This window comes from Aquarana catesbeiana, linkage group LG09 (assembly GCF_042186555.1).
Source record: "Aquarana catesbeiana isolate 2022-GZ linkage group LG09, ASM4218655v1, whole genome shotgun sequence".
Lineage (NCBI taxonomy): Eukaryota > Metazoa > Chordata > Amphibia > Anura > Ranidae > Aquarana > Aquarana catesbeiana.
Window position 1 is genome coordinate 119,754,449 of NC_133332.1, and position 26,520 is coordinate 119,780,968.

Below are 26,520 nucleotides of genomic sequence, written 5' to 3' on the forward strand. Positions count from 1 at the left end.
CTTTCCTGACCGATGCCCTAAGCTTGATGGTACTGCCTGCTCCCTGGACAAATACTCTGGCTGTGCTGACCATACCTCTGCCTGCTGCATGTACTATGGATAGTATTCCTGCCTGCTGCATGGACGATCCTTTGATCCTTTTGCTGCTGCTGACCACATCCCTGCCTGCTATCTGGACTAATGCTTTGGCTGTGCTGACATCTCTACCTGTACTGACTATTCCTGCCTGCTGCCTGTTTTGCTGTCGCTGTCCACGTTCCTGCCTGCTGCCTGGACCGATGCTCTTCTTTGTGGACCACTGCACTACTAAAACTGCAGGTAATCTTTTCTTTACACTTTACTCAGCATAATGTATCTTGGTTTGTAATTGGTATGTACAGTACATGCTATGTGTTAGAAATATGAAGGGCCTTCAACAATGTGATAGGTTGGCAGGAATTTGTGTGTAATGTATGCTCCTAGAACAACTGACAGTTCTACTTGGATGTTGGGCCTCTGTATGTGGCCAGACTATGTAAAAGTCTCACACATTTGGTATCACCATACTCAGGAGGAGTAGCAGAATGTATTTTGGGGTGTCATTTTTGCTATGTACATGCTATGTGTTGGAAATATTTTATGAATGGACAACTTTGTGTAAAAAAAAATGCGTTTTCATTTTTTTCCCACAGTTTCCAAAAACTTCGGGAAAAAAATGAACCATTCAAAAGACTAATTATGCCTTATAGATTATATGTTGGGTGTTAGCTTTCCAAAATGGGGTCATTTTGTGGGCGATTCCATTGACCTGGTGCTCCAGGGCCTTCAAAAGTGTGATAGGTTGTCATCATATGAGATGTGCAATTTATGCTCGTAAAACGCCTGACGGTGCTAGTTGGATGTTAGACCTCTGTATGTGGCCAGGCTGTGTAAAAGTTTCACACATGTGGTATCACTATACTCAGGAGGAGTAGCAGAATGTATTTTGGGGTGTCATTGCAAGTATGCATGTGCTGTGTGAGAGAAATAACTTGTTATTATGACAATTTTGTGCAAAAAAAAAAAAATTCCAAGAATTGTGGGAAAAAATTACAACTTCAAAAAACTCACCATGCCTCTTACTAAATACCTTGGAATGTCTGCTTTCCAAAAAGGGGTAATTTGGGGGGTATTTGTACTTTCCTGGCTTGTTAGGGCCTCAAGAAATGAGAGGCCTTCAGTACATCAGGTGTGATCAGATGTGATCATTTTTTCAATGATTTGCACCATAGCTTGTAGACTCTATAACTTTCAGAGACCAAATAATATACACTAATTTGGGTTATTTTTACTAAAGATATGTAGCAGTATACATTTTGGCCCAAATTTATGAAGAAAAATTACTTATTTGCAAAATTTTACAATAGAAACTAAAAAAAAGTGTTTTTTTTTTTTTTTTTTAAATTCTCTTTTTTCGCTTATATTGCAAAAAATAAAAAAACCAGCAGTGATTAAATACCACCAAAAGAAAGCTATGTTTGTGAGAAAAAAATGATAAAAATTTGGTTTGGGTACAGTGTAGCATGACTGTGTAATTGTCATTCAAAGTGTGAGAGCGCTGAAAGCTAAAATTTGGTCTGGGAAGGAAGGGGGTATAAAAGCCCTGTATTGAAGTGGTTAAATTCCGGTGACCAGTATGAGAGAGTGAGAGCGATAACACTAAATTCAACACACCTGCTCACCATTCTCACCCGAGACCCTGTAACACCGAGTCACATGACACCGGGGAGGGGAAATGGCTAATTGTTATTTTGAGGGGACAGCAAATTTATACTTATATAATTTTTGTTATACAAGCTGTACACTCACTACTTTGTAGCAAAGTGTCATTTCTTCAGTGTTGTCACATGAAAAGATATCATAAAATATTTACAAAAATGTGAGGGGTGTACTCACTTTTGTGAGATACCGTGTATGTACCGTGTATGTACCGTGTATGTATGTGTGTGTGTAGAGATATAGAGATATATAGATATCTATTGTGTTGCATCACACCACTGGTCACACACTTTACCTCCTCTTCTGCCTGGAGCCTATATTAAGGTACTCTGGTGCTTCATTCTGCTCTTTCACAACAAAGATTTGTTACAGGACGTTCTAAATCCAGGTTACCACATATTGATTACAGAGCCTGTACTCTGCACCCTCACTTGTAGCTATGGCATAGACCAGGTGAAACGGAGTTAATGCAAAATTGCAGGCAAACATTTGCTCTGCCGAAGGCCCTCACAACACTCAACCTCAGAGTGCTGATGTGTCCCTTTGGCCGTCTCTAACACCGGCCTCCACATGTGATTCTAGGTCTATTTTAGAGAAGCAACAAGTGGCCTATTTGTTTAAATCCGAATTCTCTGCATCTGTCACATTTCCTCGGACAGATTATGGTGTTAATACAGCCATCTTTGTCCAGGGCTCAAAAATTTTTGCTCTTTCTCAACCAGAGTTGGATCCCGATATGCCAGTCCTAGGGGATGCAGACACAGAAGGGAAAGAGGATATTGGAGGAAGCTGTGGAATTTTTCCTTCCCAGACTGCCACTTTATTGAAGAGGGAGCTTTACACAACATAGTTGCTAACATTCAATAGCTCTGTCCTCAAAAGCCTTGACATTGTGCAGACTGACTCCCCTCTGTCTGGCTATGCCCCTGTGAGTACAAATGCAAAATCCTGCAAAACATTCCCTGTTCATGAACAGATAGAATGTGCAGTCTTTGACGATTGGGTCACTTCTAAAAAGATTTACACTCCCCACAAATAATTGTGGTCGACCCTGTCATCTCTGTCCTGAACAATAATCTCACTGTACCTATTAAACATGTTTCTTCTTTTTAAAGATTGTGCAGGTAAAACATTTGGGGTGCTCCTAAAGACTCTTTACTCTTCCAGGCCCATCCTCACAACCAGCTCTTGCTGCAATTTCAGAGTTCAAACTGCAGCTAACAGGACCAGGGCAATGCACAACCATGACCCTATATTTTAGGACTGTGCAGTTACAAAGCAATTACAGCAATTGCCTTCACCCCTATTTTTGTTTGGATGTTCTAAAAAATGTCAAAAATGTTACAGAATGTCTTAAATCTCCGGTCATATGCACAGAATATTATGTCTAAAAACGTGGACAATTGGAGGTGTGTGCAAAAGGTGCCGCATATGTATGTCTTACTGAGGAAGACGTCTTTTTTTTTTTTTTTTTTTTTTTTTTAGTGAGGCACTTGACCAATTCATTAAAGCGGTCACAGGTGGGAAGGTTTTACTTTCACAATGGTAGATCCCAAAACCCTCCTCCTCAGGAGCTCCTAGCTCCTCAGCGCAGAGCACCTGTCTGCTTTAACCCCTTCCCGACCAGCCTCCGCAGTTGTACTACGGCAGGCTGGCTCCCCTGGGCAAACCGACGTAGCTGTACGTCGGTTCACCTTTTGACCACTAGGGGCCGCATGGGCGCTGATGCGTGTGGCCGGCGGTCGCGATGGTTGCCGGGCACCAGTGATCACTCCACACGGAGACAGAACGGAGATCTGTCAATGTAAACAGACAGATCTCCATGCTTTCAGGGGTGAGGAGAGCGATCTGTTGTTCATACTAAGTATGAACAATGATCGGTCTCCTCATCCAGTCAGTTCCCTCCCCCCACAGTTAGAATCACTCCCTAGGGAACACAGTTAACCCCTTGATCGCCCCCTAGTGTTAACCCCTTCCCTACCAGTGACATTTACACAGTAATCGGTAAATTTTTATAGCACTGATCGCTGTATAAGTGCCAATGGTGCCAAAAATGTTTCAAGTGTCCGATCTGTCCGCCATAATGTCGCAGTCCCAATAAAAAAATGGCTGATCACCGCCATTACTAGTAAAAAAAAATAATAATAATAAACATGCCATAAACCTTTCCCATATTTTTAGATGCTATAACATATGTGCAAACCAATCAATATACGCTTATTGCGATTTTTATTACCAAAAATATGTAGAAGAATACATATTGGCCTAATCTGAGGAAAAAATTGCTTTTAAAAAAAAAAAAAAAAAAAATTGGGGATATTTATTATGGCAAAAAGTACAAAATTTTTTTTTGTTTTCAAAATTGTCGCTTTTTTTTTTTTGTTTATAGCACAAAAAATTAAAAATTGCAGAGATGATCAAATACCACCAAAAGAAAGCTCTGTTTGTGGGGAAAAAAAGGACGTCAATTTTGTTTGGGTACAACGTCGCATGTCAGCGCAATTTTCAGTTAAAGCAACGCAGTCCGTATTGCAAAAATGGCCTTGTTATTGAGCAGCCAAATCTTCCGTGGTTAACCAGGCTTCAACTTCAAAACCTAAATTCAGCCTCCCAAAAGAACTTGAGCTTATTGGGTATATCAGATTTTGTTGGTGTGCCAATGCATTTTAGCTGTGGGTGCTTGATGATTTGTACAACTCTGTTCAGTGTTGTCATGTACTCTCAAGAGTGTATTTACTTTTTCTGTATGACTATAAAGATTGAAAATAAAGAATAAAAAAAAAAGGAAACAAAAACTAAACCTTTCTTTTGGCGCAAGGCTTGGCCCACAAAGGCTACCAAGCCTTCCCCAAAGTCCTCTTCACATTGAAAGTGCACCGTCACTCCTAAGAGTGGGGGGATATCTTTTAGTTTAGCTCTCTCTGGGTCAGATGTCCCAGACCTTAGGATTCAGTCGGGTGGATTCAAAAGGCTACAAAATCGGGTTCAAAACTCTATCCCCTCACCACTTCTTCAAGTCAACTGTCAAGCCCCACCCAACACGTTTCTCTGAAACAGGCATCGTCGGGGGAACACATGCTCTGTTCCCCTTACAATGAATGCCTGTTTGGGAAAAAAGTGTTGGAAGGGCCTTGACACATGTCTTGGTTCACACCAATATGCGATGTGGCTATACTGGTCTGTTACGAGCGATACTTTGCCTTTCACGAGCGATACTTTGCCTTTCATCTCTGTGAATGCATTTTTAAATAAACTAAATTTATATTTTTACTGCTTCACTATGGGAGCTGGTCCTTTCTTGTTTTCATCCCTGCTGTGATTGCCATCTGAGGATTATTGTTATACTGTGACGGTGGGATTTATTATAGCTGCTGAGCAGTCAAGCACATATTGATCTTTTTTGGGCATCTATATATTCGGTAAGATACCCATATACACTAGTGAGAGGTGTTGGAACACATTTTGGTTTGCTGTATTCATGCTACTGCTGCCACCTGGCTAATATCAGTGGTCTCGTTTGAGAAGTCCCTTCATTATTTGGGACTGTATCACATTTTTCTGCACATCATATGTTTTATTTCACAGTATTTGGTTATGTCATTTAGTATATGATTTGTAATTATTTGGATAGTAATGTCAATAGTATTGCTGGAATCTTAAAGGAGCAGCACACCCTTTCACCTTTTTACAGAGATTTTGCATATATGTAATCAGATTGCTTTGGGGGTGCAGCAGCTTCATTTCTGTTCTCCAGCCTTCCCTACGCTTGGAATACTTGGGTCTGGTCCTGGACACATCCCAAGCAAAAGTCTTTCTCCCAGAGAAGAAAGTTGTTTTTTTTTTTTTCTTTAAGAGCTCATCCTATCATGATATTCTCTGAGAGTTCTAATTCTAGCTTCATTTGAGGCAATTCCATTCAACTGCTCTCCAGCTAAATATTTTGACGACCTGGGAAAGCAGGCATTTTCTCTCAATTTTACCCATATTCCTGTCTAGCCAAGCAAGGAATTCCCTGTCTTGGTGGATCATCACCCGAGCCTTAACAATGGGAAACTTCTTCCTTCCCTATCTCTGGAAAGTTATCACAAAAGATTGAAGTTGCAGAGGAGTGTTCCATTCTTTAACAGTCCAGGGAATATGGTTGCTGGGGGAACTCAAGCTCACCATCAACATCTTGCAGCTCAGAACAGTCCCTTTTGACTCTGCAGCATTAGACCCCCCATTCTGAAAGAACACCCAATCTGGGTGCAGTCAGACAATGCCATGGGTGTGACCTACATCAACAGTCAAGGGGGCACAAGGAGTCTGTCTGCCTTGAAGGAAGAAAACCAGATAATCTCAAGGACAAATCTTGCTGTCCAGTGATTTCTGTGGTTCACATTTCAGGAGTAGACAACTGGAAAGGGGATTACTTCAGCCACCACTGCCTAGATCAAGGGGGGGGCCTTCATCCAGATGCCTTCAGTCTGATATGTCAAAAGTTGGGGGATTGATGTAAGACATCCTAGCCTCTAGATTAAACAACAAACTTCCTCAGTTTATTGCCAGGACCAGGGATCCTCTAGCTCTAGCCTCAGATGCCTTGATAATCCCCTGGTCTCAGGTCAGGCCACTTTAAGGCTTCCATCTAGTGCGAACTCTGCCATGTCTGCTCAAGAAAATGGAACAAGAGAAAAACTGATTTTTATTGCACTAAACTGACCCAGAAGAACCTGGTAAACAGACATACTCAGACCTCCAGCAGACAAACCTCTGGCCTCTTCCCAGGAGGCCAGATCTGCTATCTCAAGGCCCTTTATTCCATTCTGCTTTTCTGGCTTTAACAGCGTGGCTGTTGAAACCCAGGTCTTAAAGGATAGAAGGGTTTTTCAGTTTGTGATTCCTACCTGGCTAAAAGCAAGAAAAGCCTCTTCCAGGAAGATCAATTATAGTATCCATGTGTGAAAACAGGCACTTCAATCCCAATGATTATTCTGTGCCTCGCATTCTGGCCTACATAAAAATAGTTCTTGACCTGAACTTGACCTTAAACACTCTTGAAGGCCAGGTCTCTGCCTTTATTCATTCTTTTTCAAAGAGACCCTAGCCTTATGTTAGATCTCTCTGCTCACCACCAAAGGAAGCTTTTACCTGTGGCCTTGCGCAACTGGTGATCTACTTGGCAGATGCGCTTAACCGGATTTCCAGGATGAACCAACCCTCTGTGCCTTTGTGAAGGCTTCTTTGGCCCCAATGCAGGTTGGTAGAATTCCCGTGCATACTCCTTGAGTGTTAGCCCTTTGAGGGAGGGCTACTGTTTGGTCCCTCCCTATATAAGTACATTCAGCCTCCTAGTCTAAAGCTGGCCATACACTGATTGTAATTTGGCCAGTACACCAGGGACCACCTCAGTTTCAGTCAGTGTGTGGCCTTCCCCCGCTCCACAGAAGTCATTCATATGATCAACCTCTGTTGAAGGGACATGTTGGAATAATTTCCTCAGTCAGCTCCAGCCGCTGAGTGGATGTGGAGTCCATTTTTTTACCTTCAGCCTGTGGTTCGAATGCAAAAGAACACAAGCAGTGTATGGCCAGCTTAACCACTTGCCTACTGGGCACTTTCACCCCACAATTGTACTGCCATGCAACACTGTACCCAAATTAAATTTTGTATAATCTTTTTTCACACAAATAGAGCTTTCTTTTGGTGGTATTTAATCACCACTGGGTTTATTATTTTTTGCTAAACAAAAGAAAGAGCGAAAATTTTGAAAAAAAAACAAAAAACATTTTCATAGTTTGTTGTAAAATTTTGCGAACAGGTAATTTTTCTCCTTCACTGATATTGGGCACTGATGAGGTTGCACGGGTGGGCACTGATGAGGTTGCACGGGTGGGCACTGATGAGGTTGCACGGGTGGGCACTGATGACGTTGCACGGGTGGGCACTGATGAGGTTGCACGGGTGGGCACTGATGAGGTTGCACGGGTGGGCACTGATGAGGTTGCACGGGTGGGCACTGATGAGGTTGCACGGGTGGGCACTGATGAGGTTGCACGGGTGGGCACTGATGAGGCTGCATGGATAGGTGGCACTGGTGTGCACTGATAGGCACTGGTGGGCACTGATAGGCACTGGTGGGCACTGATAGGCACTGGTGGGCACTGATGGGCACTGGTGGGCACTGATAGGAGGCACTGGTGGGCACTGATAGGAGGCACTGGTGGGCACTGATAGGAGGCACTGGTGGGCACTGATTAACAGCAATTTTGGGACTGCACTGATAATCCGGACTCTGATGATCGGTGCCGATATCCCTTTAACACAAGCCAGTTATTGTCTCTCTTCCTTCCTCACGTCGTAAAGGGCTGCTGTGATTGTCCCTTTACCCTGATCTGTGATCAGCTGAGTCCAAAGGACTCGGCGATTACAGAGTGCGCCACCCACACAATATTGATGTCTCCCTGTGATTGCGCTGCCCTCGCCTCACCTGCGGGCAGCGCAATCACGGGAGGACATCAATAGATGCCTTCCCGGCAAAGTAAGCCCACGCTGTAGCGGTCATTCGGCTATAGCGTGGGCGGGAAGGAGTTAAAGGATAAGTTCACCTTTCAGAGCATGTTACACCCATAATTTGGGTGTAACATGCTCCAGACCTGCACCCCAATTCCCCCCCTTCCACAGCGGTTCTTCTTCACGCACCGGTTTATTACAATTTTATGATGGTGCAGGTGTCCGGGGATCTGCTCACACAACCGTGTCATGCATTTATTCACAGCGATATGTGAAAGAACTGTCAGCCATTGCAGCTGATGGCTTGTAGTTTTCAATTAACTGGAAGGGCGCTGATGAACGCTGTTGTGGTTCATTCACAAGCCCTGCAGCTTGTAAACAGTCAGCCCATATTGGAGGCGTCGGCTGAAAGCTGCAGGGCTTGTCTCCAGGATACTGACATTGCACCCCTGATCCACTGGTCACTGGGACAATGCTTTGCAGGCTCCTGAGGAAATATGATAATAAATGCACATATTTTTCCTGAAAAAATATCTGCATTTATTTTTTTCTCAAAAAAAAATCCTTTAAGTTTGGATCACACTTTCATTGAAGCATGTGGTCCTGTAAACCAGCCAATTCTGGCTCCAAGCCCTCCCTCTTGCCAGTGAGAGGGCGCCCCCGCTCATAAGTGGGGAAACATCTGCAAGCCTTTTTTGCCTTCTGATCCCAGGAACTCTTAGGTGTTTGGTTTGAGAGAGTAATTTCCAGGGGTTACGAACTGGAGTTTTGGATTCATCCTCCTTCAGTCATTGCCTCCCTCCTTCCACTAGATTATCCAGCTTCAGTGGACATTCAGGATGCTTACTAGAACTTTCCCATCTTCCTACTCATCAGCGCTATCTTTATTTTCCTGTGGGCAGTCAACATTACCAATTAGTTGTCCTTTGGCCTGTCCATGGCCCTCTGGGTTTTCACCAGGGTGTTTAACCTAGTCCTAGCTCAGCTCTTTTCTTAGGGGATTCGCATTGGGGGATACCTGGATGATTCCTTGCTAAAGACTCAGTTGTCCCCAGCCCTGTCAGTGTCCAGCGGACAGTGCAGACTATGGCAGAGATTCAAGTGGCAAGGAGGACTGTGATTTGGGGGGGAGACGGACTGACTGCAGAGAGGACTATAGAGGGGGGCCATGAGTGCAAGGAGGACTGTGATTGGGGGGCAATGACTTCAAGGGTCACTGTGATTGGGGGGGGGGGGGCAATAACTGCAAGGGTCACTATGATATGATGGGGACTGTAATTATATCCCAGTGCTTTTTTGCAGTGCAGGGGGGGTTGTGTGACTCCGTGAACTGCCATCCCCATTCTTCTCTACAGGACACCGACTCTTCCCCGCTGTTATTTACAATCTCCATTTTGCTTGCTACAAATCTGCAGTTTGCAGGGATTGAGTAGGGTTGTATAGGGAGGGTCCCTGCAGCTTTTTTTTTTTTGCCAGCTTACAAAAACCTGAAGGTATCTGCATATTACCTCTGGTTAAGATAAAGATCACGTGTCCTGTGCTGTAAAATGAAAGGGATTTTACAGGTAAGTAAATAAATCATATTGTTTGCAATATAAAATAACGTTTGAATGCTGTACTTGTGGGAATTTAACAGTCACACTAGGCACAGGAAGTGGAACTAATGACCCACAGTGTAAAGGACAGACCATATGTAGGTTTATCTGTTATTAGATTATTAGTTATTTCAGTTACATATATTTTATGTTTGAATGGTCATCTGCATTTAGTGTTTTTTTTTTCTCTTGCAGCCTCCTCGCACGGCTCATCCTGTGGTGAGGTTCTCCTGTGTTGACTGTGAGCCCATGGTCATTGATAAGTTACCTTTTGATAAGTATGAGCTAGAGCCATCTCCTTTAACTCAGTATATCTTGGAACGGAAGTCTCCTCACACCTGCTGGCAGGTCTGTACCTTATTTCTCAGAGATGGAATAAGTGAATGTATGATGATAAATAACCAATTTTGTCCTAGGAAATTCTGTGTATTAAAAGTGTGGTTTATGATTTGGTTACTTAACTAACATTTTGTTTTGGATGAACCAAAAATGACTGTTAGCAGTTTTTTAATTCCAGTTTTCTAAAATCCTTTGTACATCATATATATTAGCGCGTACTTCAGAAAGTAAGAAACAACAGAAGTAGACATTTAATTAGAAAGCTGGGCAATATTCTGGCTACTTGGTTTGAAATTCAATAGATACTTGTCATACCTATTCTTTTAGCTGAATCATTTATCCCATAAGGTATGAATGCAAAGCAACTACTTTCACAGACGGCTGATTGGCTTCTACAAAGATGAATTTTAGATATGGCAGTTTTTACTTGGTTAGATTGGTTGTTTTTGGCTATGACTCAGGAAGTGAATGCTATAAACATAGTAAAATGCGAAGCCGCACTTTGGGGAAACAAACTAAGACACAACACGTTTAGTGAGCTGCTGCTAAAGAAAATTTGGATTACCAGCTCTATAAAGTCCAAAATATATCTGTCCAAGGGATCATCTGCCGTTCAACACTGCATAATAGTCAATGGGTTGGCATCAACCCTTCCATTCAATTATGAAAAAGTCAGCAGAAACGTTTGGGGCGAAATGTTCTATAAGAAAGCTTGTGTGTCAAATAGTAAACTGTGAGGGGGAAAAAGGAATTATACAGATATTTGAAAACGCATAAATACAGTGCAAAAGCCACATGGACTGTACTTACATCAGGACTTTGTCATTGTCGGAAGCCTAGATGTGTGTGCATGCTGGAAGACAACCCTTCCAATATGTGATAACTTTTCTAAATTTCATAGCAAGCCATGGATTCATTACTTAACCGCTTCCCGTCCGTCATATGACGTTGTTGGCTTTGAGCAGTGATATCGGAATGATGCCTGTAGTTACAGACATCATTCAGATATCTTCTTTTTTCAGCTGGCGATTCCCTGCACCATACCACCAATCATAGCGGCTATTCAGCCACTTGATAGTTTTTAAAGGCCGCGGGAGGGGACCCCCCCACCACCACCACCTCTTTGGTGCTTCTCCTGGCTCGCTCCTACCTTCGGCAAATTGGAGATGGAACTGACCGGCGGCAGACGTTGACCATAGAGATTTCCGGCAGGCCAGATGGTCCCCGGAGTCTCTATGATCATCCGGAGGCCGGGCATCATGTTATGACGTCACGCCCAGCCTCTGCATTTGAAAGAAATGCCGCCGCCTCGGCTGGGAAGCCAGAATCTTCCTTTATTTATTTATTTATTTATTTATTGGCAATTTCAGGCTTCCTAGCCTAGAAGTGAGATCTGGGGACTTATTGACCCCAGATTTCACTGTAAAGAGGACCTGTCACGCACTATTCCTATTACAGGGGATGTTTACAATCCTTGTAATTGGAATAAAAGTGATTTTAAAAAAATGTAAAAAGAAAGCGTCAAACTAGAAAAATAAAAGTAAAATTAACAAAAAAAAAGTAAAGCGCCCCTGTCCCCGCTCACAGAAGCATATGCATACGCAAGTCATGCCCACATATGTAAACGATATTCAGACCACATATGTGAGGTATCGCCACGAACGTTAGAGTGAGAGCAAGACCTAGCACTAGACCTCCTCTGTAATGCAAAACATGTAATCTCTAAAACTTTTTTAAAGTATTGCCTATGGGGATTTTTAAGTACCAAAGTTTGGCACCATTCCACGAGTGTGTGCAATTTTAAAGCATGACATGTTAGGTATCTATTTACTTGGCATAACATCATCTTTCACATTATGCAAAAAATTGGGCTAACTTTACGTTTTTTGTTTTTTTTTTTTTTAATGCATAAAACTTCCAAAAATAAACACATTTGAAAAATTGCTGCGCAAATACCATGCGAGACAAAAAGTTGCAACAATGGCCATTTTATTCTCTAGGCTCTCTGCTAAAAAACATATATAATGTTTGGGGGTTCTGTGTAATTTTCTAGTAAACAAATGATGATTTTTACATATAGGAAAGAAATGTCCGAATTGGCCTGGTAGGCAAGTGGTTAAACCACTAATAAATGTTATATATTTTGTTAGGTAGCCCATTATGCTTGTCTGGGCAGAGACGATGTATTTCGTTCACAATGTGAAATGCATGTTTTTTTTTTTTTTTTTTAAGTGCAGGCACCCTGTGGAATATGCAAGCCCCGTTTTGATAATGTTCCATCAGTCCCCATGGAGCTTCTGCGTTCCAGGCACAACTTGTATATTTCTTTTGCCAAAGTTGGTATTATGCCCCTTCCAGTGTAATTCAGTAGTCCAATAGCATATTCTATGCTAGCTGCTGAGGTTTTAAAAAACAAAGAACAGAAGGATCCTGTAAGGATAAAGCTATTCAAAGATGTCCTTAGCTTTTATTGCTAATGGTAGTGTGGCTGTTTGTTGGGATCCTTCTACTTCCTTTTTATAGTCTGTTTGGATTCAGTTTGCACACACACACAGTAGTAGTAATTTTTTTTTTTCCTAGCCACTGTTCAAAGCAGACCACCTAAGTTTACAGACATAGAAACTGCCATCTTAGTCCCTGTTTGATATGCAGTTGCCATGGTGCTGTATATGTGATCAGTTATGAAACCAACCATTTGATGATTTGACAGTTTGGTTGGAAATACAAGCAAATGTAACTGTTGTAATTCACAGCATGCCTTGATTTATAATTGTCCTAATTGCGTTTGCCCTCAACTAAACGGTCAAGCCATCAAATGGCTGGTGGTGTAACTGATCACATGTGCACCTCCAGGGCAACTGCAGATAAAACAGAGGCTAAGATGGCAGCTTCCTTGTCTGTAAAGTAGAGGAGGGAATAGTTCCACTTTAAATCAATATATTTAGTTATGCTTTAAATGGGCACTGGTTCTCTAAAGTTGCCAACAAAACCTACAACGGGGTTGTGCTGTATAGACAAAAAAAAAAGAAAAAGCATACTCTACAGACTGGGCCTGTAATCAAGAGGCTTCACCGAGATATACCATTAGAAGTGTCTTCTTAAATCATGTAAAAAAAAACGGATGATCTTGTCAGAAATGCAGTGTTACATAGTAGGTGAGGTTGAAAAAAGATACAAGTCCATCAAGTCCAACCTATGTGTGTTATTATATAAATCATATATAAATTGTACAAAAAAGTGTTCTCTTCACCATGTCCTCCTAGCCTTTATCTTGGACTACAGAATGATTTGACTTTGTTGTAGAAAACAGAGGGGATGATTGAGTTTAACAAAAAAGTTGGAGGGCTCAGGGGCAGGGGTCCACTACAAGAGTTAAATGTTTAAGTTTAGGAGGATAACAAAGAGCCTTTATTACTTTAATTGCTGCCCTGCCGCACTCCTCTTCTGCACAACATTCCAGCCTGTGGGCAGCCCCTCTGTGTATTGGGTGCGATGCAAGGCTATTAGCATTGTGAAGGGGACTGGAGTGCATCCATGGCTGGAGCTTTTTGGAGAGGAGGTGGCGCTGGACTGACCACATGGATCAAGGGAGCCTGTTGGACTGGGGACAAAGTAGGTATTTGACCTTATTCTTTCACCCCTGGACTTAATGGTTCAGCTTTAAAGGTCTGCACAGCTATAATAGTTATATTTGTGTTGAAAAATTTCTGATCATTTGAAACTGTGCATTGTCCTGCTCCACAGGTGATGGGTGCCAGTGGTGGAGGTGGGCACAGTCAGCAGTCAGGTACTTTGAATATTGGCTGCACTCCTAGTCTCACAAACTGGAATACAATCATTAGTAGGTTGTATTTGGAGATCTAAAAAGCTCTGCTGGTGGAAACTGTATGTTTTTTTTTTTTTTGTGTTTTTTTTTTTTTTTTTTAGACTAGCATTTTGACTGTATTCCCAGAACAGTTGGAATTCTTTGAGATGAGGATAAACTGCTTTAAATAGAAGCTTGTGTTTCTTTTGAAATATGGCTTGTTAGGAAATATCACTTTCTTGTATGAGAAGCTTTATATGACAGCAGCTTGGCTTCCATGGGATAAATGTTACCATATTACAGCTGAAATCTAGTTGTAAATGTCAACAGACCAATATAGGAACCAGATGTGTTCAGAGCAGGCTACTAATTACATGTAAACAGAGTAGCTTGTGTCTGAAACTAAAATTAATAGTTCACCCAGGTTTGCCTTTTAAGGAAACTCCACAACCAGAGATGAATTGATCAACCTGCAATTCAGTAATTTTGTGAAGTTACCTGCATACCAGGCGCCTCTACCTTTTTTGGTTCTTCTGACCCCTTTTCCTTAAATATGTGGATAGATGCTTTTTGCTTCTCGTTGAGAATGAAGTCTTGATTAATTTAGTGGTAGGTTATGTTTGCTTTATAGTGCATTTTATTGGTCTTTGCATGTCTTAAAGTGATTATAAAGGCTAAAGGTTTTTTTACCTTAATGCAGTCCCTTACTGGAGCCCGGTCTCAATCCAGCTCTGCGTTCTCCCTCTCCCCTCTCTAAACTCAGTGAGAGCAGCATGAGCTCTTGGCTCCTAACCAATTCAGCCAATATGTGTACAGCAATCTAATGGCTAGCTTCTGTCAAACGGTCATACTGGAAAATGGGCCATTGGCTGGAAGCACTAATTATTGTATTCTGTCGGGGGAGTTTCCCTCTCAGAATACATTGTTTCCGCAGGAGAAATTCCTGCATCAACATCGCTACCATATGTGAGGGCGCCTAGGCACTAGTGTATGTATAGGCTAATAGCTGTATATTTGCAGGGCGAGTGGGTGGCACATTCAGGCACTGTGACGTACCTTATGTTGCTGAAACCTGGTAATTGGCTGTGGCCAATCACAGCACAGAGTTCTGTGTTGACAAACACACAGAACTCTGCGCTTAGACAGGGATCTGTTTCTTCTCCCTGAAATCAACTTTAATTTCAAGGAGAATAGCAGACAAATCTGAAAAAAAGAAGACACTCTTACGAGTACAGGCAAAGAGGCTGCGCACCCCGAATATTACATTGAAAAACAGAAAATCCCCCTAATGGGGCTTTAATGCAGCCAGTGGTATATGATAAACAGAATACAAAAGGAGTAGTAATGGCTATTTTGTTTTATTACAGCAAATACTGACAACAAGAGTTGAGACGTGGGCTAAAATCCAAAGATGAACAAAATGGGAAAACAATACCAATAACAAAGGGCAGTGTGTGATAGGGTTACATCATAGGCAACAGTAATATAATAACAGAGAGATGTTGATTGTGTGAGAATCTGACGCGTTTCGACCCCAATGGGTCTTCTTCAGAGGATAAATATATGGAAAGACTGTAAAAATGTAAACAAGTGTCAAACAATTTAAAGCCAAGAGAAAAAGAGTCTGTAAACAGTTCCATATGGTGCATCTTTACCAGTCGCGATGTATTCGATGGTTAGAGGTGGCCATAATATAAGGGAGTTTCCCTCTTGTTGTATCTCCGATCTCTTAGCCGGTGGGCCAGTCACAAGGGGAGCGAGTGTCACCCACACATGTCTTGCAAGGAATCACACACTAGATATCCCCAAAAGGTAGGGGGAGAAAGGGGGGGTGTGTGTACACTGCACCTGCGATAAAATCACAATGTATATTGAGTGACGGATTCCAAAGTAGGGTTTATAAGGCAAAAAGGACAAAAAAAAGAATCTATGTGGCTGTTTGAGTTCTAGAGGTTAAAACTAAGTAGCGGGCGTGATGGGAAGCAAATCCATACAAAGGGGAGACATAGAGGATAAGAAATTGTGAGGAAGAGAGTGGAGGAAGGGAGGTGAGGGAAAGAAAAGAAGGGAGGATAAGTGAGAAACAGGAATGGGATGGAGGGGGGAAAGGCGGGGAGGGAAAGAAAGGGGAAGGTACAAGGGGGCGGGGAAAAAAAAAATTACTTGAAATAGGGTGGGGGAAGAACATTGTATGGGTCGACTCCCAAGTCACGTCCATGTTTGTGGTGAGAAAGCTGAGACACTGAGGTGTAAGTGTGTGGAAGCCAGTGAGTGTGGGGGAGGCCCCTCATGGGGCCAAACAAAGTGAATGGTGGTAAAGCAAAAATGAAGGTGAGCAAAACAAAAAGCCCCCCAAAAAAAACGTGTAGGGTGGGAAGGTGAGTAAGGGGGGCAATAGTTAAGTGTCAAAATCGATTAAATCACAGAGCAATGATAAGAGATGGTCTATATGTCACGAAGTGTTGAACAGGTGGCCTCCCCCACACTCACTGGCTTGTGTCTCAGCTTTCTCACCACAAACATGGACGTGACTTGGGAGTCGACCCATACAATGTTCTTCCTCCACCCTATTTCAAGTAATTTTTTTTTTTTCCCCGCCCCCTTGTACCTTCCCCTTTCTTTCCCTCCCCGCCTTTCCCCCCTCTTTCTCCTCCCCCTCCATCCCATTCCTGTTTCTCACTTATCCTCCCTTCTTTTCTTTCCCTCACCTCCCTTCCTCCACTCTCTTCCTCACAATTTCTTATCCTCGATGTCTCCCCTTTGTATGGATCTGCTTCCCATGATGTAACCCTATCGCACACTGCCCTTTGTTATTGGTATTGTTTTCCCATTTTGTTCATCTTTGGATTTTAGCCCACGTCTCAACTCTTGTTGTCAGTATTTGCTGTAATAAAACAAAATAGCCATTACTACTCCTTTTGTATTCTGTTTATCATATACCACTGGCTGCATTAAAGCCCCATTAGGGGGATTTTCTTTTTTTCAATTTAGCAGACAAATCTGTTAGTAAAAGTAGCACACATTACACTTGTTAGGAACACAATTGACCTCTTGATTCCCTCTTGATGTTAACCCCTTCACAGCCAATGCAACTAGTACATTGTACAGTATTACCACTGTGTCAGCCTCATAAGCGGCATCCGTGTCAGTCAGCGTCTCGCCCAGCCATTGTCAGTTAGCACTAGATTGACCGCCTCACTATCACAGTGAACACTATAAGTCACAGATCACCACCATTACCAGTATAGTGTCTTTACAGATCCTATCACTATGAGAACTATGCTAGTGTCCCCAAAAAGGAATTTTGTTTTTTATCAAAGACATGTAGCAGGATACATTTTGGCCTAATTTTATGAAGAAATTAGATTTTATTGGATATGTTTTATAACGGAGTAGAAAAATATTATTTTTCTTTTTCAAAAGACTTATGTGCTGACAATCTGAGTTCAACCTGTGATGACAAGACCAGAGATGGAGAAAGATCAACTTCTTAGAAGTATAGTCCCAACAGCAGATAAAAAAAATGCCCAACTATAACAGATTGCACATTTCTGCAATCCTTTTGTGAATCTCTACTGATTCAAGTACTGCCAGCATCTTGATTCTGTGTTTGAATTACATCGATTTTGTACTATTTTTGGATGTTATTTTTTTTAAGGCTTGCTCATTGAATTTCTGTCCTGTGCATGAAATTAGTGTATTTTTTAAAAGTGAAGGAAATTAAAGTTTGTGATGACTAGGTAAATTATTATGTCATTTTCTAGTGCAGGTGTCAGCAACCCCCATGTAATGTGCTATGGTTTGGTCAGCCGTATGCTATTGCTGCCTCTTAAAACTTGTTTTATTAGTGAGGCAGAGAGAATACTAATTGCATCTCTATCACACTTTGCCTTGTGACACTATGGCTGGTTTTTGTACCGTCTGGTTCAGTGGGAGGTGTTACATGGTAGTGTTGTACCAGACTACATTCTGTTGAGATGTTTAGATTTTAACTCCTCTGCATCTTCTTTTTTTTTTTTTTTTTTTCCTGTACCCTAACTGATCTTTCTATATTTTTATTACTTTCAGGTTTTTGTGAGCAGTAGTGGAAAATACAGTGAAATTGGACACCCATTTGGGTATTTAAAAGCAAGCACTACCCTTACCTGTGTGAATCTCTTTGTAATGCCATACAACTATCCCATTTTACTTCCTTTACTTGGTGAGTCACTGAAAATACCACTCAATCTCCAGCAAGTTCTGTGACCATTCTTACATTGCTTGAACATCCTTGTATTCTTCTTTAGGCCTCATGTACACTGGGCATTTTTACAGCTGCTGTTTTGGGCATCACTTTTTTTTTTTTTTTCTGCCTCCTAACCCCCCTATGCATGTTATCCTATGTGTGCATGCACGCACAGGCTTTTATCAGCGTTTTTTGGCATGAGAGTTTAGTAGTAGAAAAAAAAAATGTCTCTCTGCATGCCCTCGGTTGGTGACATCACAAGGGGTTGGTGCCACCCAGTGACATCAACTTAGTGGCCTTGCCCTTTAGTTATTTTAGAGCTGTTAGATGACGGGAGCCTTTCTCAGTACTGGAAGTTTTTGTTTTGTTTTTTTTGGGCTGGCGGTGGCGGCGGGCATCGTGATTGATGATGGATACATATTTTTATGTACTTTTTACACTTTTTGGTGAATGAGTAGGGCTATGTACCCCATGGGGGGGGATCTGCCGCCTCCCCCTTCCATATTCCGATAAGCCTCCTGCCTGCAGACCCCCACAACCACCAGCCAGGGTTGTAGGTTAAGAGGCCCTTGTCCCCACGCACTTTTCTAACCTGCCATGCTGCATGCTTGGATGAGTGTCTGGTATGAATTTTGGGGGACACCCGCGCCATTTTTAAAAAAAATTTGGTGCCGGGATTCCACTCAAAATCCATATCTGGTATTGATTCGAAGGGGAACCCCACACCAAAAAGTAAAAAAAAAAAAAAAAGGCCTGGGGTTCTCCTTAAAATCAGAGCTAAATATAAATTGGGGGGGGACCCCTACACCGTTTTTTGTTTTTTCACATTTTTGTATTGCCGGCAATGTTTTTTTCTACATTCATCTGTAGCAGGAATTCCCGGACGCAGGACACAGTGGCCAGCTTCCCAGCCCACAACTTAACAAGCAGCTATTCACTGGCTGTTAAGGATGACGGTGGTGTCCTGCTCCTTACTGCTGCAGCTACTAAACATAGCTTGCACACTAGGCTAAACACTGCTAAACACCAGCAAAAAAATGCTAAAACATTAGCGTTTTTTGTCCAGTGTTTCTTGTCCAGTGTTTCTAAAGCAGTTTTTAGCTTTACTAGTGTATATGAAGCCTTACAGTGATGACACCATAGCAATTACAGTGGTGTCTGTCCCGTGTGTGTGTAACATCATTGACTTAGGACAGGCATATGTGTAGTAAGCATTGGGCATCCTAGGAGCTTTCTTCCACTTCATCAGAATTGTACAGCATTGTTCTTCTTTAAGTCAAATATTTGATTCATTATCTGCAGCCTATGCAGCTACTGAATTTTTTTTTTTTTTCAAGAATGTTACTATTGAAAGCTGTTCGCCTGTATTATGTTTATTATGTTTAGTTATTGGGCTTGTTTTAAGGCTGCATTCACACCTGAGCGTATTGTTTTCAGGCAGAAAGTCACGTGATTTTTGCCACAATTTTGTACAGGTCAAAAGATCACCAACGTAAAAAGCAGAAAAATGCCTGTAATCTTTGTACTTTTTTGAGCGACGGGCGTTTTGCTTCAGGAGACAGAATGCTCAGATGTGAACAGGGGCTATTGAAATTAATGGGATTTGTCTTGTTGGGCATTTTTAGAGCAGAAAAATGCCTAGGTGTGAACGGAGCCTAAATGACATTACAATTTAGGCAGGAAAATACATGAAATGGAAACCACTGACTTTCATTTTTGTACAGTAAATGGCATTATAGTTGCTGTGAATTACTGGGCTTTGCTTGTGATTATTGTTCTTTGTACTTTTTTAATAAGCCAGTATGTGTTTAAAATTCAAGAGTATGTCTTTCATTACCATAAGAAGTTTAAAGTGTCTTGAAATAGTATTCATACCCCTTGAAATTTTCCACATTTTGTCATATTACAGCCAAAAATGTAAATGTATTTAATTGTGATTTTATGTGATAGACCAACACAAAGTGGCACATAATTATGAAGTGGAAGGAAAATAATTGGTTTTCAAATTTTTTTACAAATATGTGAAAAGTGTGGTGTGCATTTGTATTCAGCCCCCTGAATCAATACTTTGTAGAACCACCTTTCACTGCAATTACAACTGCAAGTCTTTTTGGGGATGTCTCTACCAGCTTTGCACATCTAGAGAGTGACATTTTTGCCCATTCTTCCTTGCAAAATAGCTCAAGCTCTGTCAGATTGGATGGAGAGGGTCTGTGAACAGCAATTTTCAAGTCTTGCCCTGTTTCAATCAAAGCATGAATATGCTTTGATCAAAACCATTCCATTGTAGCGCTGGCTGTATGATTAGGATCGTCGTCCTGCTGGAGGGTGAACTTCCACCCCAGTCTCAAGTCTTTTGCAGACTCTAACAGGTTTTCTTCTAAGATTGCCCTGTATTTGGCTCCATCCATCTTCCCATCAACTCTGACCAGCTTCCCTGTCCCTGCAGAAGAAAAGCATCTCCACAACATGATGCTGCCACCACCATGTTTTACGGTGGGGATGGTGTTTTCAGGGTGATGTGCAGTGTTAGTTTTCTGTCACACATTTTGCTTTTAGGCAAAAAAGTTCAATTTTGGTATCATCTGACCAGAGCACCTTCTTCCACATGTTTGCAGTGTGGATTCTCGCAAACTGCAAACCGTACTTCTTGTGGCTTTCTTCCTGTCACTCTTCCATAAAGGCCATGTCTAGGTAGGTTTTCAGTTGTGCCATACTCTTTCCATTTTCGGATGATGGCTTAAACAATGCTCCGTGAGATGTTCAAAGCTTGAGATTTTTTTGTAGAACCTAACCCTGCTTTAAACTTCTCCACAACTTTATCCCTGACCTGTCTGGTGTGTTCCTTGGCCTCCTTGATGCTGTTTTTTCACTAAGGTTCTCTAACAAACCTCTGAGGGCTTCACAGAACAGCTGTATTTATACTGAGATTAAATTACACACAGGTGGACTCTATTTACTGATTAGGTGACTTCTGAAAGCAATTTGTTCCACTAGATTTTAGTTAGGGGTATCAGAGTCAAGGAGGCTCAATACAAGTGCATGCCACACTTTTCAGATATTTATTTGTAAAAAAAAATTGGAAACCATTTATCATTTTCCTTCCACTTCACAATTATGTGCCAGTTTGTTTTGGTCTATCACATAAAATCCCAATAAAATACATTTACATTTTTGGATGTAACATGACAAAATATGGAAAATTTCAAGGGGTGTGACTACTTTTTCAAGGCACTGTACAGTTAAGCGGTCGCAGTTTAAAAAGCTAAATACAAATGAGCATTGTTGACCATTTTTTGTGCATAGTTGACAGTTTGGTCTTTTCTGTTTTCCTGCATTGGTCTGGAAAATTGTTTGTTACAGACAAATGCTGGAAATCTGTGCAGCCACAAACTTGATATTTACTCTGGCTGAGTAGTGTTTTAGGTCTGTTGCTTGCCACATACAGGATCAGTCTCTACCCAATCTGGCAATCAGTGACTCTATTTAAGCTGTGCTTAGATCAGCCACCATGGCCTAAGTAATGTTTGTCCATGTGTTGCTGTACCCTGTACATTGTGGCTCCTTGCCTCTGGGAGACCCGCAATGCACTCAGTTCATATTTTCCTAGAAATCATTCAGGCTGAGCAGTACCTTGGCCTTAAAAGTTTCTGCTGTGCACTGTGCTAACCTCTCCCTGGAAATCCTGAAAGCTGAGCCGTAGCCCGTTCCTGAAAGTCCTATTTGTGGTCTAGTCTCCAGCTCCCCTGGAACCTCTATATGTTGGGCTGTACTTGTAGCTTGTGTGTGGTACCGATACACTGCTTATTATTTCAGTGGTCAGTGCGCCAAAGCCTCTTACTCACCTTCCCTTGGCTGGTAGTACCTGGAGTAGTGACCTGGCAGCAGGAGCAGCCTACACATTTCTACCATCATGATCTCTAGAGGAAACCAACCTCTAGGGAGGTGCACTGGCGGTGAAAATCCTGCAAGCAGTATGTTTGGAGCGCTTAAAGAAGCGCCTCAAAAACGCCCCTCTCTATTGAAATGAATGGGAAAGCGCACGAAAAGTGCTTCAAAAGCGCCGCAAAATGGTTCCTTTGAGTCATGTGACCTTAAATTTTAAAAGAAGCGCCCCGCTAACGCCTCAAAAGACCTGCAAAAGCTCCGCAAAAGTGCTGCAAAAATGCCCGACCGTTTTATTGGCAGTTTTCAAGCGTCTCAGTGTGAAAGGGGTCTTAGACTCTTCATGTCGGTGAACCCAGCCATGGTCAGTGTAGGTTCTCTGGTTGTTGTTGACAAGTCTGTGACAACATGATCTTCACTGGTATAATGAATTGAGAATAAGTCAATTTCTGTAAACGGTGGAACCTTGGTTTGCGAGTAATGTGGTTAAGGAGCGTTTCGCAAAACGAGCACTGTATTTCTAAAAATCCTAACTCGGTTTGCGAGTGTTGTCTCGCAAAACGAGCAGGATTCGGGCCAAAAGTGGTGTGCAGTACCGCTTTTGGCCTGAGGTGGGGGGCGCCGGAGCCAAACAGCGCCGATCGTCGGCGTTCGGAAATGCACAGAAAGGCCCGAGGGTAATTCGGCTGACCTCGGCAAACCTCGGAAAGGCTTGTGAACTGAGTCTTTCCGAGGTTTGCTGAGGTCAGCCGAAGTGTGCTTGGGCCTTTTCGGCCTTTTCCGAGGCTCTCCGGCACCCCCGCCTCTGGCCGCATGCGGTATTGCATCCCATTGAAGTCAATGCAGAACAAATTATTTTCGTTTCCATTGACTTCAATGGGAAAACTCGCTTTGATATGCGAGTACTTTGGATTACAAGCATACTCCGGGAACAGATTATGCTCGTAATCCGAGGTTCCACTGTAGTTCCTATGTATTAACTTTCTTTGTAATGTATTGTGTATCAGTTACTGCATGTTCTAATGTACTGGTATTTCTTATATTCTATAATAATTTTGTTTTTCAGATGATTTATTCAAGTTGCACAAACTAAAACCAACACTGAAGTGGCGACAGGCCTTTGATAACTACTTGAAAACAATGCCACCCTATTTCTTAATGGTAAGCTGTAGCTGCTTTTTGGCAACTGTTGCAGAAATAAAAGAAAAAAAAAAAAACACTTGTGTGCTTAGACAAACTATTTAAAAATGGTTTACGGGCTACTTCTAACCACACGTGTACATTCACCAGAGTGGATAAAAAGTAGCATTGTTAGATTGTGTAAAAGAAAATGGTAAATATTGTAGCCTTTTAACACTCTTGATACGTTTCAAGATTACAGTTGATGTAATACTTTAAAGTGATATTTTGGATGGTGGGTGAATAGAGGGCATGGTATGTAAAATAAGCGCCGGTTCACATTAGAAGTGGCACGACTTGCAGGTCGCCTCACCGAGGCGACCTGCACACGACTGCCGCGGCGACTTGCGAGACGACTTCTGTATAGAAGTCTATGCAAGTCGCCCCCAAAGTAGTACAGGAACCTTTCTTCTAAGTCGGAGCGACTTGCGTCGCTCCGATTAGAACGGTTCCATTGTACAGAACGGGAGGCGACTTGTCAGGCGGCTAGGTCGCCTGACAAGTCGCCCCTGTGTGAACCGGCTCTAAGAGTTTGAATGTGGCCTGGTATGTTACATAGTAAGTCAGGTTGAAAAAAGACCATCTAGTTTTAACCAGTAGAAAAAAAAATAGAAAACCTACATTTAGACTATCCTTTACCCACCGTTGCTCCAGTGGTAGGTAAAAAAAATAAATAATAAAGCATGATCCAATTTGCTCCAGGGGGAAAAAAAATACATCTTAAAATGAGAATTTTGAGGGTAAAACTTTGTAAGATTCCTCCACATTAATTTCATTCATTAATCATCATTGAAGATGTTGGGGCAAATAAATAATCACATAACATCCATAAGTAACTAGCAGTAGTCCATAGCACAAACATTTGCTATCTACATTTCCTAAAATCCTGGAAACCCCAAATGTGTCTTTAGCAAATTATTTATTTTGGTTTTGGATAAATTGGAAAAGTGGTAAATATTTGTTACTGTAGGTTATCTCCTATTCTGGTGATAATTGTAGTTGTGTGTGTGTTTTTTTTTTTTTGTTTTTTTTTTCCTGACGTGTACAACTTTTACTGTATTCTGTTGATGTCAAAGATGGGCATGTGAACACATTTAAATGACCGTTTTTATGTTAAAAAAAAATATCAATTAATTTGTATGATCTATACTTGTTTATGCATACGTATTCTATATTTTTATTGGATATTTGTTTTAAGTTCCTCTCCTTTTCCCCTGGAATATGACCTACAATATGTTACTGCTATGAGCAGAAGCATGAAGTAAGCAAAGGATAGATGATTAAAATTAGTATTTCTTTCTCTCCGTGTAGAACCTAAATAATTCCTATATATATATATATATATATATATATATATATATATATATATATATATATATATATATATATAATATATATATTTATTTATTTTATTTTTTTTCCTATATACTTAACAAAGTAATGAAGGTCAAAAAAAAAATAGTGATGGTTTCACTGATTTTGAAGTTTTTACTGCAATGTCTTTCACATTTTCAGTATCTGTGATAGTAGTAAATGTAATTTTTATCCTTTTTTTGCTTTATGTAGAATGCCCTTTACCAATCAAATTATTTTTCTTTACGTTTTTTTTTTCTTTTCTCATTAGCCATTAAAAAAAGCACTGCGGATGATGGGAGCTCCAAACCTAATATCGGACAACTTGGACTGTGGTCTTAGTTATAGTGTTATTTCTTATTTGAAAAAGCTTAGTCAACAGGTAACAAATGCATAATCAATAATATTGCTTGAGATGCCAAATGTGTTATTATGTGTAGCTGTGAGGCCTTCCATATCTGTCCCTCAGTATAAGCCCTTCTGAAGCTTCAAATTATTTACTTACAAGCACGTCAATTGGTACTGAAAGGTCTTTAAATTGTTTCTCCACACTTTACATGTTGCAGACGAAAATGGAATCTGAGAGGATAATAGCATCTGTTGGAAAGAAGGCCCCACAGGAGACGGGGATTAAATTAAAAACTAACCCCACAAGAACATTTTTCATTCACAATAGAGATTTCAAACATCCTCTACAGGGGACCTCCGGAGATGCCTCTATCCGACTTTCAGAGAGTTTGAAGGAGTTTCCTGGTTTCCAAATTGGACTTTTAAATAAGGTATAGTGTCCATTTAAGTGTGCATTATTGTGAAGTATTTCCTCCATTATCTTGAAATCAGGAACCGCGCTCTATATTTAAAGTAAGGCATTCCTGATTCTCTCAGTTCTTAAAGCATAGTGGATAATGTTTCTTTGCAACGTTTTCTTTCACTTTTTTGGAACGGTCTGTTGGGGCTCATTTACACAGATAGTGAGCTGCATTTTACTGATGGGCTATCCTGATTGACAGCTTCTATTCTCTGTGGATGAGTGGAGCTGTCCTTGAGTAAGTGCAGGACAGATGTTGCAGTGCATGAGGATGCCATCTTTAGTGCTTTTTCACTGAAGTTCATTAGCCGCTTAGGAAATGCTGCATGTTGAGCTGTCTCTGGGAATCGCTTTGACTAAGCACCTGAACAAGCCCCACATTCCATTTTTATATATTTGTTTAATTTCGAACTACCTGTCTAACACCTAGCTTTTGTTTAGGATCTGAAGCCACAGACATACAGAAATGCCTATGACATTCCACGCACAAACCTCCTAGATCAGTTGACAAGGATGAGGACCAATTTGCTGAAAACACATAAACTGATTGTGGGGCAAGATGAAGGTACAGTCCTATTTCAGGTCTATTGTATTACTAGCAGCTTTATGTTATGTGGTATATATAAAATTAAGGGGGGAAAATGTTAAAACACATGAAAACTGAATATTTTCTGACTTATGTGACCCTCACATATCTAGAACCCATTGCTTGGCTCCATACCCTCTAATTTCTTTGTTTATCATTTAACCACTTAGCAACCACCCTATAGCAGTTTTACTGCTACAGGGTGTCTGCTGTGTGCAGGGTCACATGTATATACGTGATCCTGCACTTCTGGGTAGCCGGCGCGAATGAGCACTGCCGGCGGCTCACTCCTGCTGCGATTATTCACAGCGGGAGCAGATGGGCGGGTACTGCGGACTCAATACCCACCGATCATTTAGTACACAGGCAGGACCGCAGTATGCCTATGTAAACTAGGCAAATTGCCATTCTGTCAGGAAGGAAGACATGGATCCTGTGTTCCAGCAAAGCAGGGACATGATCCATGTCTTTCCCTAGTACAAGCACTTCCCCCATAGTAAAAAAAAGAAAAACACC

The 26,520-nt window shown here is 41.5% G+C and overlaps 1 protein-coding gene across 3 annotated transcripts in view; it reads left to right on the top strand.

The window, feature by feature from the left end:
* Positions 1-26,520, top strand: part of LOC141108025 (integrator complex subunit 6-like) — a 182,606-nt gene that overhangs the window by 122,276 nt on the left and 33,810 nt on the right. For all 3 annotated transcript variants that reach the window (XR_012235996.1, XM_073599200.1, XM_073599199.1), the window contains exons 8-13: positions 10,020-10,172; positions 18,037-18,169; positions 23,145-23,239; positions 24,882-24,992; positions 25,177-25,389; positions 25,860-25,983. Coding sequence is in view for 2 of the 3 variants with exons in the window: in XM_073599200.1 (XP_073455301.1) it covers positions 10,020-10,172; positions 18,037-18,169; positions 23,145-23,239; positions 24,882-24,992; positions 25,177-25,389; positions 25,860-25,983 (829 nt within the window). In the remaining variant the exon portion in view is untranslated. The remainder of the gene's footprint in view (positions 1-10,019; positions 10,173-18,036; positions 18,170-23,144; positions 23,240-24,881; positions 24,993-25,176; positions 25,390-25,859; positions 25,984-26,520) is intronic.